This window comes from Xiphophorus couchianus, chromosome 12 (assembly GCF_001444195.1).
Source record: "Xiphophorus couchianus chromosome 12, X_couchianus-1.0, whole genome shotgun sequence".
NCBI lineage: Eukaryota > Metazoa > Chordata > Actinopteri > Cyprinodontiformes > Poeciliidae > Xiphophorus > Xiphophorus couchianus.
In genome coordinates this window covers 10,390,235-10,408,030 of record NC_040239.1, presented here as the reverse complement: position 1 = coordinate 10,408,030, position 17,796 = coordinate 10,390,235, and the positions used below count along the sequence as shown (strand labels likewise).

Genomic DNA, 17,796 nt, shown 5'->3' with positions numbered 1-17,796 from the left:
AAGAAAAAAACATTTTTAATGCCTGTTCCCAGAGGTTTACAGAGATCTCTTGGTGTTTTAAAATGAGGGATTATAAGATAAGTCTAATAACTTCAGCAGCAGCTGGTTAATGGGCAAGAACTAACTGGTTCGACAATGAAAAATCCTGTTTTTGTTTATTTCATACAGTCCATCATTTTGGTAATTTATTTAAACAGCAAATAGCTTAAGGGACATTCTGATTTATGTACAGTATTGCCACATTTTCACTTTTGGTAATTTGCAAGGATTTAATTTTCAAGCTATAAGGCTTTCTCTTTGCAATTATTGAGCTGAAACACCATGCAGAGCTGGAGACATTTTCCCCTGGTAAAGATGAGTAAAAAGCCTAAAACAAATAATTCTTCTAGCAGCAGCAGAGACTGTATGATCACACATAGTTTCCATGTCGCTCTGGTCCTCCTCACCCTGTGCGATGCAGGCTCCCAGGTACGCCGCCTCAGCAAAGGGACACAGGAGGCGGCCGTGGTAGATGTCTCTCTTCAGCTGGAGGTACAGGAGATACCTGGCAGAATACAAACACAACAAAGCGACTCATGAACAATAAACAGAGGAAAATACTTTGATTTGCATGAAAAATTATTCCCAAAATGTGCATTTATGTCTGTTTTGAATCCATCCACAGTCAACAATTTAAAAAAAAAAAGAATTATTTAAAAAGGAGCCCTGCCACAGCGACATCGACCACACCGCAGAGCGGTGCTGTGGTTACTATAGAAACAGCTTCATCGCAGACATATCCATGCTGCTAACATGCTGATTTGTCTGGTTTAACCACAGAGACAAAAAATGACAGCCATAATGGAACCGGAGACACTTGTTGCTATGAATGCAGATGAGTTTGCATGTGAGATCACATCAACCAGTGAGATGATATCCATGAGATCTAACCGATTCAGCTTGGATGATGAAAAGTGGCAGAAGGAAAGCCTCACAGATTGAATGAAGAGAAAAAAAGACTGCTGCAATCTCTAAACAGTTTTATTTATAGGCTGCAGCTGCATAGATGTATAAGCCTAAATGTAATGATGAGATTCTTCTCCGATGGGATTCACATCAATTTCTTATTACACTTTCTGACTTTTTGTGTCAATCTGCAGATCTTTTCAATATGTGGTGCTCTGAGCAATAAATAGTTAATTTTTTATTTTAATTAAATTTTTATCATTATTACTTTTTATTTATTATTATTTTTATTTATTCATTTACAATATAACTTCTTTTTTGTCACTGACATCAATGCTCTAAGTTAGTGGTATTTGTGTCCTTGTTGGGTTGTTATATAATGTAGGGAAAAAAACATGAAAAGAATAAAAGAATTTTGTAATTGGGAAAATATTAAAGCCCTGTACTAAATATCATTTTTATGATAAAAGAATGATGCTCAGCAGATGAGAAATTCCTAAAAACCAGAGCTGGCAGTGAAAACAACTCGTTCTTCCTGAGCTGTCATCTCTTCTAACCACTTCACTGGTGAGCAGCTTCAAGGTGCTCAGGAGGCATCTGGACTTCTTTTCTTGATTTTTTTTACAATCCAATATGTTAATTAATTTAAGCACTTTGGATATCATGTCCTAGACGGCTGAGAATCTATACTGATGAAGTGAGAAAATGCTTGTGTGTCAATGCAGGGTGTGAGTTTGTTTAAGCTGAAGTGACTGATACATGACTCAGAATCAGCATGTTCACTTCATATCACGCTTTCTTTTTATGTGATGTCAGTTGTTTGCATGTTTGTAGATCTTTTTAACTTAAAACATTTGTTTGATTTAAAGAGACATTTTTTTACACTGTTTCTCACCTTTTGAAATCTCACATAAGCTCCTGACGTGAATCACCTCCTCATAATTTCTCTCTGTGCATATTGTTGCTACATGGTGCTACTGGCACATGGCTAGTACTATGTTTACAGGTTTCTCTTGCAAACACAGCATTGCTTCAGTTTTTTCACAAAAAAGATTTTTGATGTGATAAAAAGTCATCTTGGTTCAACTTTTTCTTCTGCTGTAAATTTGTCTCTTATTTCTATTTAGGTTTTATATTTTTTAACGTTTGTGTGAATATGCATGCAACCATTTGCCTTTCACTTTCCTGCTGGTCCACCTGAATTTCCCAACTTTGGGACAATTAAAAATGTTTCTGTTCTATTAACGGCTTGCTAAACAAATTGGGAAGCTGCTGTTGCCCCCCCAAAAATTGTATCTGCTCATATTAAATATAAAAAGCACAAAACTATCTCTTGCATAGAAATAAATAATTTCTACAAATTATATTAATTTGTGTTAGCTTTTACCTGGTGAGCTCCTCCTTAATTTTCATTGGCTCGTGGGGGTAGAACTTGACCCGGAAGCACATTGTGAACGGCTGCAGAGCTGCTGAGGACAAGAGACAAACACAATACTTTTTATTACATTATGATATTATTGAAAAATTCTTTTGTTTCTCTAACTCAGCTCACTTAGTTTAACACATTGTAGATTGATAAATTAGAGGTGATGCTCTCGGTGACTTTCTTCCAGTTAGTTGAGGATTTTATGATTACATCTAATGAAAACATAATCTTTAACAGTAGAATATTACATAAGACTAATAAAAAAATTCTTAATAAAGACATGTTTTTGAAAAGTACTTTTAATCTGCGTTGTTCACCTTACTTCTTACTGTTAGACAGTTTCTATTTAAACTATTGATGCAGGTCTGTCAGTAGTCAGGCCTGAAACTGTACCAAAATAATGTGGCTAATTCACGGCTATAGAAGGGGGGGGGGGGGGGGGGGGGGGGTGTAGTTTTACAAAGGGCTAGATTGGTTTGGTTTCCACAATAAATGACATTTTTTCTAACTGCTTTTCGAATTTACTCTGGGTATGTTCTGATAATTTGTTTGATAATCTGATAAGTAGTTTTTACTATAACTGCATGTGATGTGATGTCTGTCTGTCTGTCTGTCTGTCTGTCTGTCTGTCTGTCTGTCTGTCTGTCTGTCTGGCAGGCAGGCAGGCAGGTAGGTAGGTAGGTAGGTAGGTAGGTAGGTAGGTAGGTAGGTAGGTAGGTAGGTAGATAGATAGCATTTATTGTCATTGAACAGGATTCAACGAAATTTCTATTGCAACTCCCGTGCAAAAAGTCAAATATATACAATAAATAAAATAAACAAACACACAATAATAATAATAACAATATATACAACTAAATTAACTAAAGGCACTCAACCACACCAAAGAAGTAGCAGCAGGTCCAATTATGGCAAAGTACAGATGATGTGACAGTGCAAAGTGCAGAACAATATGGCTGTGTGGGGGTGGGGGATATATATGTGTGACTGCGAGGTTATGATATGTGTGTGGGGGGGGGGGCGGCAGGGAGTAATGGCTCTGACGGCTGTGGGGAAGAAGCTGTTTCTCAGTCTATTTGTTGTAGTCCGTATATTCCTGTACCGCTTGCCTGATGGCAGCGGCACAAACAGTCTGTGGCCCGGGTGGCTGGAATCCATCGCTATGGATCCAGCTCTCTTCTTGACCCGGTCTGTGTAAATGGAGTCCAGGTCTGGGAGGGGGCATCCCACAATGCCTTGTGCTGTTCTCACCACCCGTGTCAGTTGTTTCCTCTCCAGTGCTGTGCAGCTACCATACCACACAGTCATGTTGAGGCAGAGGATGCTCTCGATCATCGCCCTGTAAAAGTTCACGAGCAGCCGTGAGGAAAGTCCAGCCCGTCTCAGTTTCCTGAGGAATTAGAGCCTTTGCTGTGCTTTCTTCACCAGGTGGGAGGTGTTTGTGTTCCAGGAGAAGTCAGACGTGATGTGGAGGCCCAGGAACTTGATGTTGTCCACACGTTCCACCACTTCTCCATCTATGAGAAGGGGAGTGTGATCCGTCCTCCTGGACCTTCTGTAGTCCACAATGACCTCCTTGGTCTTCCCTGTGTTCAGCACCAAGTTGTTGGCTGAACACCACTGAGTGAGCTGCAGAATCTCCTCTCTGTAGTGGGTCTCGTTGTTGTCTGAATGTTCTATTGTTCTAATAATGTTCTAATAATGTAATGTTCTAAATAACTTTCAAGAGATAAACACTGCTTGTTTTCCTCTGTTTAAGTCCATCATGGACTTAAATTTATGTCGCTCATGTTGAAATTCATCAATTCTTACATTTTATTTGATCTTGAACCCATTTTTTTACCCTATGTTAAGGTAAATGAGTGTAGACAAAGTTTAGAGCAATGACAAATAAGAACAAAAGCAGAAAAAAAATTGAGAACAAAAAAAAATTAAAGTGTGTCTCAAAAACAGTCATTTGATTATGACAGTAAGTCATAAAGCAGGGTGTACTGATTTTCTGTTAAACCCAAAACAGGTGTCTCTGTGTGAGATCCATAACTTTTGTTTCCAATGAATCTGCAGCCTACTTTTATGCAGTTTTAAAAGGGGCAAAATTCCAACATTAAATGTTCAAAAAGGAGCGTTACTGAGGAAGAAATGAATATCCTCTAACCAGTAATCTTCACAGTGTGCCCCCTCCAGCCTGCCTTTAAAAGCAGGAGCCCCTATGGTATTATCTAGCCATGAAAGAAAGGAAAAAAAACATCCCACATCTACATAATACATGCTGAGCAATGTGAAAGATGCAATCCTCCCACCAGCTCCCACAGAACTTGAGCTGCTTATTTGCTCGGGCTCATGGGATGGCAACAGTGTCTCTGAAAACATTCTTGAGAAAGGCCGTTGGTACAAACGTCGGGTGAATGTGACGTCTACCGATGTGCGTAAGCCAAGAACCACAAAGAGTCATGAAAACACAAGCCACCAAAACCCAATTTAGGGAGAAAAATCCTGCTACATGCAGAGCTGATGTGTCATTTCAAATCAAATCTTTTCAACGCTCTTCCTCCATCCTCTTCTTTCTTTTCTTTCTCCTTCTTTCAGTCTCTGTCAGCTTTTTTCATCTCAAACTCTCCAATTTCTACTATTCTATTCACTAATATGACTTCCCTCTTTAGCTACATTATCAATCAGTGTCGCTCAGTCAGTCTGAATTAACCCTGGAATATATTGGCTTTATTACTCTTCCAACATCCCATTTCAGTTTGCAGTGATATCCACAGTCTCCCATTTTCATAGAGGGAGAATATGCAACTAATAGCTCTTTTATTAATTTATGACAGGACAGAAAGAACACGGCCGTCATTAAAAGATTGGGTGAACTTCAGATAGCGAATTGAGGACATAGGAAGGAAGAAAATTTAAAAAACAAAGAGAACATTCAGACTAAAGGGAAAATTATGAGCGAACACAAAAAAGATGGATGAAAAACATGGAAGCCAAGAAACATTAAACCTGGGAGTTTGTAAGGAAGATCTCAAAACCCCCAAAGTGGATTTTGTTTAAATTTTTCATCAAAGGCGGATTTTTATCCCTTGATGTCATTTTAGTTTCACCAAAATTAAATATGTCCCACAACTTGCTGCAGGGAAATTTGAAACTGTTTCTTAATAAGTACAGATTCAATAGGTGCAGCATCTGCTTCCAATCGCTGGCAGTAAACACAAAGCTTGACGTAAACAGCCTCAATGTCACATATCAGGTTACAAACATCACAACAAAACTACAAGGAAATACGTGTCTAAAGACTTGTTTGTTAACTTATCATGAGCAGACGTAAATAAATACTTTACCTACTGCAAAATCTTTTATGGTGTAAATTGACGCACACTGGCTATTTTTGTAAAACCGACTATTTTATGATAGTAATATGATATCATATGCAGCACAGTATATTTACATATTCTGTGTAAATGACACAAAAACTATTTCCTGGAAGTGTTTTTTCCTGTTTTTCGGTCACTTAGGGTTTCCAAGATTAATTAAATGTTCTAAATGCTAGAATTAGGAGCTCAAGTAGGTTTTTTAGAAAAATCAGGGGTACTGAGGCTTTGTGAGGCCCTTTCAAACATTTACTTTGTTGTTCTACAGCCACTTTGTAAATAATTTGCTATTCTGAGGGTTGTAGTCCATTTGGGCCACCATTTTGATCTTTTTTTAGATGCTACCTTAATTTTACTTCACAATGTCATTTTCTTGTGACACAAACTATTTCGCAGAGTGCACCAGTTCCTCCTGGTGGTGAGCAAAACACCCACAAAGCACCATGCTGCCACAACCGTGCTTCACAACTGAGGTGGTGTTTTCAGGCATGCAAGCATCTCCCTTTTTTTATCCAAATGTAACAATGAGCATTATTGGCCAGACAATTTAATTGTAGCTTTATAAAACCACAGGACATGTCTGTGAAAATTAGGACCTTAAGCCTGAGCTCTCAACAGCTTTCAAATCCATGGCATCATCATCATCACCTGGCCTTTCAGAAATAGCTTAAAGGCATATCAATTTTGCTTGGAGTATATTGGGAATCATACAACAGAAAAAGTAGTCAGATAAATATTGTTCACAAGACCTTCAAGTCTGAAGTCTGTCTTTCTGCAACTAATGTGTCCAAAACTCACTGAGGAATATGACTAAACAGGTTATGGAAAAAGCAGCCAAGTTAACCTTCAGGTATCTGCAGATTTTTTCCATTCAGACATCAAGATCTTGCTTATTCTAAATAAAACATAACAAATATGACAGATGATTTAACAATTCAGTCCATTAAATTATAATGCCACCGTGTGCCGGCTTGGAACAATGAATTTGATCTCATAAGTCAAGTAGCTTTTAAAGCATCAAACTCTGAGTGAGATTCAGAAAGGTGCTGGCAAACTCCCGTCAGTCCAAAACAAAGAAATACTTCTGGAAAAACCCACAGCTGCTGGGATGCAATCACAATCTGCAAGGCTGTTGTTAGCAGCCATAAATGTGGCTAATTTTCCTTAGAGTAAAAGCAACCTCTCTTTGTTTTTCCAGGAGCTTTTAAATATTTATGCAAACTTCTACAGAAAACAACCCTCCTTATCCACGTGCCTCTGAGCAAAAACACAGTCCTGTCACTTTGTCCTCCGTCGCTGCGTCTCGTTTCCCTACTTAAGGTCAGCTAGAAAAAAACTTCTTTCACCCTGTTTGCCCCTGAACTTATGACAGCGCGTCACTGTGGTGCTGCCTGCTTGCTTCAGATTTAACCTGCTTACGCTTAAATTAAATGAACCTCTGAAGACACAGGCAAAGTACAAACAAATATATTCAGGCACAAAAAACACACAGTACCTTCCCCATTTATTGGGAAAGCTGTGGGAATCTTAGAACAAGTTTAACTTTGATTAAGTTAAATAATGGACTTAATAGAAGTCTATTATGATAGTAACATAATAGCATTACTATCATATTAGAGTAACATGAGTATGCAACATGTAGCTGAAATATTTAAAGTTGTTTAAGTTTGTACTTAACTTTCTAAAATTAATCAAAGTGTGAATTTGCATTGGCAATCCACCAAATCCTTTTTTCCACGGAGGTCTGTTTCTCCCAGCCTCTCTTCAACATTGGAAAGATAAGAGAACATGACATTTAAATAAAGCATCTCTGTGTTGATCTTACTAAGTCAGGACATGGCTGCAGAAAAACAGAAACTGGCTCAAACTTGTCACTTCAATACTTCACTTCAATAAATTAAAACTTTAAAAGAACTGGAACTGTTATAAACAAGCTTGAATAATGTAATGCTGACTCTTTCATAGATTACCAAAAGATGCCTATAAGAACCAAAGTGAATGTTTATGTTTTGTTTATTTGTCATGGTGGTACGTGTCCAGATTGTCCTACACCTCAGCTGATGCGTAAGGGTGTTTTAGCATGTTACTTTCCTGATATTTGTGTACCCAACAGGTAGGTTTCGCAAACTTCATTCTAAATCTTTTTTTTTTTTTTGTCATTTCACATAAGTTTTCAAACCTGATCACAAGTGATGTGTGTGGTTTGATTGAGCCAAAATTCATTGTTCTAAGTTTTGAAATTAATGTAAAAAATGGGGCTCATCATGGTTTATTGGAGATGAGTTACTCAGTCAGCAGCTGCTATATTTCAGGATCAAAGTCGCTGCAACATCTTTGATTGAACACACGGCCAGAGTCCAATAAGGTTCTATAGTTTCAGTCACCCTGTACACAAACCTTACAGCATGGAAGAATCCATTTAATATTACACCTACTGTCCAAGGACTTACAACTCAAGAGTTTTCTGAGGATTTTACTTTTTCCATCTGTGTCTTCCAGGGAAGAAACTTGCATGACAGTTGATGATACAAAAGGACAGAAAATAAATAAATGCTCACTCTAAGAGATGTCACCCATTTCATCTCGGTTTCACATACAATAAGATGATACAGGTGGTAAGAAAATCTCCAAAGGTTAAAGTTCTGTCAGTTTCTGACACTGCTGTTGTATTTAAAAGTTAACTTGTTTAAAGCTTTTTGCCTTTCTGTACCAAGGCTGCTGGTCATTATGGAGGGCACTGTAGTACACTTGCTGTTGCATTTCCAGAGATCCTAATGCAACAAGGTGAGCAGAAGGGACACTTACACTTCATTTGCTTCACCACAGGCTTGTTGGGCTCCAGCCAGTGCTGAAAGAGAGGAAAATAGGACATGAATGAAAGTTAAAATGAAGTAAACTTAAAAATGACACACCTCTTGAAAGAGCAAGGCAAATAAAGAGAACGTCATATTTATGCAGACATTTCTATTCTTTTCCCTCTTTGTTTAAAGAGTTTTTCACATCTAGAGTTTTCTGATGGAATCTGTATCAAATTTCAATTAAATTATTTTGTTTTGTTTTCCTGCAAACAGACAAAGTTTTTGTTAAATGCTCATATGGGAGAACGATTTCATCACACCTAATTTTAAAAAGTACGGTATTTTCCGGACTATAGAGCGCACCTTACTATAAGCCTCATCCACAAAGTTTTTTTTTTTTTTTTTTAAACTGGAAACATAAATATATAAGCTGCACCGGGTTGTAAGCAGCTGGTATCTCCGCTGCTCTGGGTTTTCCACAAGGACTGCTATTAAGAACCTCCGTCTCCAAACATGCATTTGTTCACGAGCAGCGGTTAGCGATAGCCTTCAACTTAAAAGCCGCATCATATGAACTTCTTCGTGTGGTTTCCATGATGAGTGGGTATGAGTTTGAAGAAATTTCTCCGTCGTGCCTGCTGCTAGCATGTGCTTGCGTTCTAAATGAAAATCAGCATTTTCTTCTTTGATTTCCAAGTTTGACTTCCAACGAGTCATTTCCTGCTAAAGAGCCCCCTGGTGGTTGAAGAAACATCCACAGAAAAGCCGCACCGGGCCACAAGCCGCATGGTTCAAAGTGTGGGGAAAAAGTAGTGGCTCATAGTCAGAAAAATACGGTACATGTGGAAATCAGAGGGGTTGGATTCTTGAAGATTCAAAGAAAAACATTTAAGTAAAGAAAACAAACTTCAGCTCCACATCTCAAAACTGTTGGAGAAAGTTCTAATTTGAAATGCCTTTTTACTGTCCAAAATTTTAAAACAAAGTGAGACAATACTTTTTAAAAGAACAGAAATGAAAGATCTTTTTTGTCACACTGAGGAAACGTTTATTGAACTGCCATGTAGAACAGAATATCTCTGATTAGTGATAGTTTATTCAACTTCTGGCTTTTAAGGTACTTTTGAGTCATCCTCCCTTGGAATACAAAACCTATAAACCTTTTGTGTGCCTGTTTGGCTTAGTGCGCGGTCTGTAGTATTATTTTCCAACAATATTTGCTGTGTGTTTTTCTCACTGTAAATTCAGTGTAGCTGAATGAAGCATCTGGTCTCGTCTGTGTGCGTAGGCTGTTTGAAATATTGAGACTGATCTTGATTATTTGTCACTTGAGCCTGTAATGTAATGCACCCACTGCTGTCTGAGTAATATCTAACATCTATTCTGGCAGCGCTGACTCAGTGCTACTACTTTCTCTCAGTGAGTGTGATTCTGTTTGCGATTGTTCTTCTGCTGACGATTTCATTTTGTTAATAGAGGTAAAACGTCACCAGTTGCTCCTGGAGACAGTCCTGCAAGGTCTGCTGGAAAAACACTAAGCAGTGCTTTTTTGACTGGTGTTAGGTTGGGGTATGTCCACTTATTTTGATTTGCTTAAATATATTATTTTAAGAAAACAGTGGATGCTACACATAAAGTTGCTAATATGGTGAGAAAGTTGCTAAGTTGGCAACAGCAGGGCGACTATTGTTTACCGCGGAGACGAGACCCCGGTGGGCGGGTCTGTCTGTCCGTCCGTCATGCCTGAACAAAAGGAGACAGTGACTGAATTTCAGACTTTTGTGAAGGTAGATAAGACAGGTTTCTCATTTAAGTATCAAAATTTAGTATTTAGAAGGGAGCAACCCTACCAAATACATTCGCTTTTTAAAAACCCGCCTGTTTAGAGTTGCTCTTGAAACATAATCAATGAAACAATAATCAGCAATTTGATGTGTAACAATGGCATTTGACAGAATCTAATGTTTCAATTGTTGGCTGTATGTGCTACGACTTAGTATTTTTGTGCTTTTATGATATAAAGCACTTTGAAATACCTTGTTGCTGAATTATGCTACACAAATCAAATATGATTTGATTAGATTTTGTGTTTACAAGCAATTGAAGATGCATAAATTGGTCACTTACTGTGTTTTTTTTGTATTTAAGCAGAAAAATATGGCTTTATCCTTTACCCTCCACCACATGTCACTGACATTGACTGAATGATGTGAAAGAAAGGTGAAAACAGTTCATTTTGTGCTTTTGTGTTTCATAGTTACCCTTTGTTTCTCAGGATCTACGTATCGTATACCAAAGTAGTCCTTCTCCAGCAGGTTGTAGTGATTGCAAACATGGTCCAATAGGAACTGGCCTTTGGTCTCTTTCTGTAAAGCAACAAAAAGCAAAAGAAGTATCTAGTGTCTTGTGCAGTTATACATCAACCACTACGTTAGTGTAACATCTGCAAAAAACAACAAACCACACAAACAGTTGCAGCTGGTAGTTGTTCCAGCATACATTTTAAAGACAATGGCCCTTAGTTAGACCATATTCCTGTGCTGCAGACATTATTTCACTTGAGTATAAGCACTGTGTCTGCAATTTTTTAGCCTCCTGGTGCTGATGTAGTTACTGTAGTTATAGTGTTGACTCAGCCGCAGTGGTTCATAAACACAGAGCCGGCTCAAAGCAATCAATAGTCCATCAATATTAATCACCTCCACATCTACACACTTCATAACAACCTAAATGTTTCTGTGCTCATACAGCCACCTTATCATATTTTCACATAGATGCATTTCATTCTTGTTATAACCTTTGATTATGAATTATAGTAAATGATAAAGCTGTAAGTATTTTTTAGGCTGAAGTCTCATCATTTCACATGCATCACAGCTTCTCATCGCGCCACCCAGGGCCAGTATATTCTGCGCTCAGTTATGCAAGACTCATTGATCCAATAAAACCCTGCATTTGCTCTCGATGTGTTTCTCTAACCCCCTTCTCATCAACACACAAACAGAGCCACAGCTACAGCTGTGTCTTTGGCCACATGATGGAAACAAAATAAGTAAAACTGCTGGCCAACATCAATGTCGAGCTGCTGATACATATATATCCAACACTTATAATTTGATAAAATGTTCAATTTTATGTCACTCTATATAGAAAGTGAAATAGATTAATTACACATTTTATGAAACATTGCAAACCTTTATTACTTCTGATTTTGGTGATAATGGCTTACAGATTTAAAAAATATATATTGTAACAGAAAATGAGATTATTGTGAAGAGGTTACAAATAGGAAACTCAAGGCGTCACACCCTAATTAGCTAATTAACTTAAAACACCTGCAAAGGTTTCCTGAGCTTTTTAACAACCTCTCTCTCTCACTGCTGACCTGACATATGAAAACAGTCATTTACATTCCTGATAAGGAGGCTGAAGAAACCGGTTTTTCACGGAGTATGTATGTAAGCATATTCCTGGAAAGTTGAGTGGAAAGAAAATGTGTGGTAGGAAAAGATCTGCTAAGAACAAGGATAGTTGCAGTCTCCATGCTAGACTACACTGATGCAGTTTTTCATTTAAAAAGACGACCAAACACAGTGAATAGAATTACCGATCTTTTCTGAAGCTTGGTATTTCTGTTTAAAATATTCTTTTTTTTTTATTGATTTTTATTGAATAGGATTTCGTGAGACACATCATTTAGATTTTTTTATTATCTGTAAACCATAATCAGAAAAATTACAAGAAATTGCACAAAAGGCTTGAAATATTTTACTGTGTGTGTAATAAATCCATGTAAGAGTTTACCTTTCTGAAGTAAGTGAAAAATATTAAACTTTACACAATACTAATATACCTGTATCTATACCCTGCATGGCAGCTATTTTCTTTTCTGTCCGGTGTCGTCCTCAACAGCAGAGAAGTTCAGTCCCTTGTCAGCAAACCAGAGAGTGATTGCACCTGAAGTCATTAACTTTGTCTGCATCTTCTGAGAGCAAACATTTGTGACTAAAACGCATCATAAAATACTGAGTTGAATTAGCTGAAGCTGGTGATCTGAAGAAGTAATATTATGAGTCGTGTGCCCAGTGCATACTGTAAAGCTTATGAATGAGAAATTTGATCAATTGAAGTGCTACTCACAGGACATTACATTACATTTTCATTGACTAACTGTTAAAAAATCTTTCTTTCTGTAAACTTAGTAGTCCATCATATGAAATAAATTTGTTAGTTAAAATAAAACATAAAAAAATCATTCATTTATCCCCAAAAGAAAGGAAATTTACATTGTGTAGCAGCAAAAAGGATCAAATAGAACAGGAAGTACTAAGCACAAGTTTATAACTCACCAAAAATACAGCACCTTCCACAGTTACTGGAAATGCTGATAAATATGAGCAAAAAGCCTCAAAACAGATGAATCTTTAAAAGGACAGAATAATCTTACAATGAAAAAAATGTTTAAAATATCTTGATTATTGGTGAAACCTGCATCTCTGTGTGTACATTAAGGGACTGCATGTATTTGTCAGGACTCTGGGTTTTTGGGTTGGTTTTGCTTCTCATTTTATTTAGCTTCATGTTTTAGTTCATTTTGGTTTAACCCTTCCTGGTCCTTTTGATATTATTATTATTATTATTATTAGAGGTATTTAGTGAAATAAGAATTCTCTTATTGCTTTCCTTAGTTTCAGTCCTTTATAGTGTTTCTAGGTTTATTCCTTAATTACCTCAAGTTCTGTCCTTGTTTGTCTGCGTCCATATCAAGCCTTCTTTAATGACTATAGTTTTATCCTTCTAGTTATTTCTTATTTCTGGCTCCCTGCAGTGTTTCTAGTAATGTTTATATCTTAACTTCGTCACCCTGGGTTCAGTTATTCTTCCATGTCGGAGTCTATGTATATCTTCCTTTAGTAATTCTAGTTAGGTTATTTCTTTGTTTAGATCTTCTAGTTTCTCTAGTTCTATGTTCCTTAATTCTTATTGTTGTTAGATCAGCCTTGTTTCAATTAAGGTTCGGTTATGGTTTCCCTCATATCTTTATCTCCTAGTTCATCGGGTTTTCCTTACTCTTAGTGTCTTTTGTATTAGTAGTATTTTTCAGTTCCCCGTTTCTTCCCTTTTGTGTTCCCAGCAGATCTCTTTAGTTTCCCTGTGCCACCTTCTCCCCGCCCCTCAGCCAGCTCCTGTGCCATTTACTCACACCTGCAATCACTCCTCTCATCTAGCTAGGCCATTGTTCCATTTACTACCTCCCAGTATTTAAGCTCCTCTATCCCAGTCACAACTTGCCAGTCCGTCTCGTCCCCCTGATTGTCACTACCCATGGATCCCTTCCTGGATCACCTTTTGTTCCCTCGTGTTTCCAGTTTGTTTTGTTTTTGAATTTTCTTGTACCCTTGGATTTTGGATATTTTTTGTTGGTTAATTTTCTTCATTAAAACATCCATTTATTTCTACTGTCTGCTTTTGGGTCCACCGCCACACCACATCATGACAGTATTTAACATTTCCGATTACAATGCCTGAGTTCACCCTTAAAATAAACAAAGCAAAAAAAAAAATTAAAACATGTACATGAAATGCAAAATAGATGAAGCTGGAAATTTCAGGTCAATGCTTTCCACAATGAAACATAATTAGACATGAAACAAGCACACAACTGCACATTACACAGAAGAGTTCACATAAAAGCACATCCTACAAACATAGTACAGGAGGACTGCTAAATTATCAAATGTATTAGCAAGATGGCTCATATTTACAGTCATGTGAATATGACATTTCTAATTAAGAAATTACCTTTAATTTATTTAAAAAGATTAGAAGAATTTTAAATCAGCCATTTTGTTATTGAATAAAAATAGCGAACAGGTGGAAAACATTTAAAAAATAGGCTACATGCCCATGTGTGGCTTTCCAAGCAGATTTATTCAATGAAGTCCCCAAAAAAGTGCCACAACAATTAGAAGAAACAACACAAGTTTAACTGTGATGAAATGTGTTCAAAGAGGAAATCTTTGGAAAGTCTAAATTGTTTTATTTTAACACTAAAACTGAACAAATAAACCAAATTCAGCATTATATTAAAATAACCTCATACAAACTGTGAAGCATGGAGGAGGTGGAAGTGCCATGATTTGGGGATGCTTTGGTGCAGCTGGAATTGTCCAGCTTCCCATCATAAAATTCCACCATAAACCAAAGTTTGTTTGAGGAAAATATGAGACTGTCAAAACATATTAAAGCTGAAGCAGAATTGGAACGTAAAATCAAGTCAAAGCCCAGATCTTGACATGTGTTGTATGGGTTACTTTAACTGGACCGTATAGTAACCCATAAAATATCTCTCAGCTGAAGAAAAGGATTACAGAAGGACCATTTAGTTGCTTCAGCCACAGCAACAAACTCAAGCTGTCACAGTGTCCAAACATATTCCTCAGCAAGAAAACACATTTTTGCTTATATCTTTTGTTTAATGAGTAACACAATTTTTTTTAATAAAGTCAAATAAAAATATACACCACTATTTGAAACATTTGAACAAATAAATCATTACTTAATTGTGTCTTACTGTCTTAAAATATGAATATACATGGGAAGTGTAAAAGCATAGCACTATGAAATAAAATAACCTCCTTTTGAGGTAATCTTGATGCTGCATAAAGTTCATCATAAAATGGGAATAAAATTTAGTATAACACAGCACTATCCAACCCTGAGCTCTAAATATCAGCAACAGTGTTCAGTTTATGATCTCTGGGGCCTTTGAGTTGTCCTTCATTCAACAATCATTGTCCATTTTTCTCAAAAGAAACATGTGCATGTGCAATAAGTGATTGTCTTTATGACAACCTGCAACTGGGGCTTGTGAATGTGTTCGTCTGAATTCCTTCAGCCTGTTTGTGGGGTTAATAATTTGTGAAGTTGCTATAGTTGTGTGAAGATGTTTGAAAGCATAGTTTTTGTTTTCTGGAATCATGCACCATTGGTTTGTCCGTAGAAATAGAGAGAAAACACAAGGGTGTTTACAGAACAGATAGAAAGACTTCACTCTTTCTGTATAAGCTCCACATCTCTGTCGGTGTGTATTTGGCCATATCTCCTAAGGATTTGCAGCAGATCCGTGACAACATTGCTACTAAGCTGTTAAATATAACAAGCAAACACAAACAGACAGAGAGGGAGAAGGAGAATAGAAGAATCAGAGTGAAAACGGCAACGCTTCAAGCGCTTTCCAGTGAGATCATCAAACAACACCTTCCCTCTGTCTGGTTCTCAGGGCAAACATTCAGAGGATGAACAGGGGTGGACAGATGCCAAGTAAGAAGAGAGAAAACCCGACCAGACAGAGAGTGAAACAAGGCCATACATGCTGAGAGGCTGAAACAGAGAGAAAGCAAAACCTGGATAAAAAAAAGAAAGTATATAACAGAGAGACAGGAAGGTTGACTAGTGAGGCAGAGAAAGAGACAAAGTGTGGAAGAGAGATGTAAAGAGTCTATGTCATGTCCAACAAGGGCTGGATGCATATTTTATATTTCCAAAGGCTGGACATTAAAAATTAACCCAGTCATACTGTCTTTACATGATCTCACCTAATGACAGCAAAGTGCTGTCTCTCCCAAACTCTCTCAGTCCACTCACACTCACACACACTTTAAACAGAGCAGCAGCGACAAGTGTGTTCAGTTTAGCAAAGGCAAAGTGCACTTTGACATCGGTTGGGTCCAAATCCACTCTGTAGTTTTTTTCTTGCCTGTGTAAAACAACACCGTCACAGCCGGCTGAGTCGACATGATGGCCAACAAGCGAGCAACAACTCTTCTAAAAGCATAAGAAAAATGCAACAGTCATCCTTTTTCTGGACCAAATTTGTCCTGCTCAAGAAGAAGGCAATCGCAGGAATACAAGACAAACAACCATCCATCCACACACTCGCTCCTAAATTCACCTTCTTACTCAGACAGGCAGTTTTCTGGTTTGGCAAAGAAAGTCAGATCACTCAAAGAAAGCCATGCAAACGCAAAATAGGATTAGGAGGAAAAACTTTTAACAACTTTGCCCCAATTATAAAAATAAACAATTATTTATTGATCATTTTTGCTGAAATGTATTGTCAATATAATAAAACATCTGACAAAATTCAAGGATCTAAACTAAACTTGGTGCCCAACTTTTGTTTGACTGGAAAAATGCAACATTATACCTTTAATATAGTTTCTTTGTACCTAAATGATTGATTCACAAAGCTAGTCTGGCAAAAAAAAAAAAAAAGACCATACAAGGCACATTTAGTGTAGTAAGGCAAAAAACCAAGAACAATACAAGGAACGAAGGGAAAGTATATTTCTGAGGTGAGAATTTAAGAAACTTCTACTGTTTCTTTGTTAGCTCCTTCTGTCCTACATCTCACACAGCTGCGTCTTTGTCCTGAATTTTGGTCATATGTAAAAATGCCTCTGATACTAAACCTTTTGTAATCTGATGCACAGGCATGACTGCGACTGAACTTTTGGATTTAAAAAAATTAGTAAAATTAGAACTAAACCTTAACCCTTTCCACTGCTGATCTTCACTACAACAAAATTTACATAAGAGACACACAACTGTCAATTGCCAATGTCTCATGTTACACTATGCAGACATCCTGTCTGCAATGATTAAGAGTCACTCACCTCAGCATCCATAATGCTTGAAGTGGCTAAAACAGTCAGACCCTTTTGACTTTGCTGCTAACAATCGTTTGACCACTTGGGGGCATCAACAGAGAGTGTTGTTTCAGTGTACGGATAATTCAATATTTTGTACAAGATGGTCCAATGATCATATTAGGAAAAAAACAGAAAATGTGATGTGGTAAAAATGTAATTTACTCCATCCTGAAGGAGTGGGCACATTTATGTTTTTTGTCTTTTGCGCTATTCCTGGTTTGTCCTACGTAATCTTTTACAAAATTCTCAACCAGTTTACTGGTATGTCTTGGATTATTGTAATATTACAGGTCCAGTTCTGTTGTATTTATTTTTGTATACATGATCTCACATTTTTCAAGCACCCTGTGATACATTTCATGATGATGAGCTGATCAGGTGTTGCTGTCCCACATCATGACACCTCCATCTCAATGCTTCACAGCTGGCATTAGGTTCACTTTTTACCAAAATGCTGTTTATTTACTTTATAGTAAACATGACTTTTGTTCTAGCTCTCATGAAATTTAAACTTGTGCAGCCACTTTCTCATTGGCATCAGTTACACA

The 17,796-nt window shown here is 37.3% G+C and overlaps 1 protein-coding gene across 7 annotated transcripts in view; it reads right to left on the bottom strand.

Moving 5' to 3' along the window:
- The window catches only part of frmd3 (FERM domain containing 3), a 51,766-nt gene that overhangs the window by 23,953 nt on the left and 10,017 nt on the right, over positions 1 to 17,796 (bottom strand). For 5 of the 7 annotated variants that reach the window (XM_028034316.1, XM_028034314.1, XM_028034317.1 and 2 more), the window contains exons 2-5: positions 10,796 to 10,900; positions 8,542 to 8,584; positions 2,333 to 2,414; positions 447 to 544 (exon numbers count right to left, since the gene is read on the bottom strand). In XM_028034316.1, coding sequence (XP_027890117.1) covers positions 447 to 544; positions 2,333 to 2,414; positions 8,542 to 8,584; positions 10,796 to 10,900 — 328 coding nt within the window. The remainder of the gene's footprint in view (positions 1 to 446; positions 545 to 2,332; positions 2,415 to 8,541; positions 8,585 to 10,795; positions 10,901 to 17,796) is intronic. The other 2 variants (XM_028034315.1, XM_028034321.1) reach the window with 1 other exon arrangement.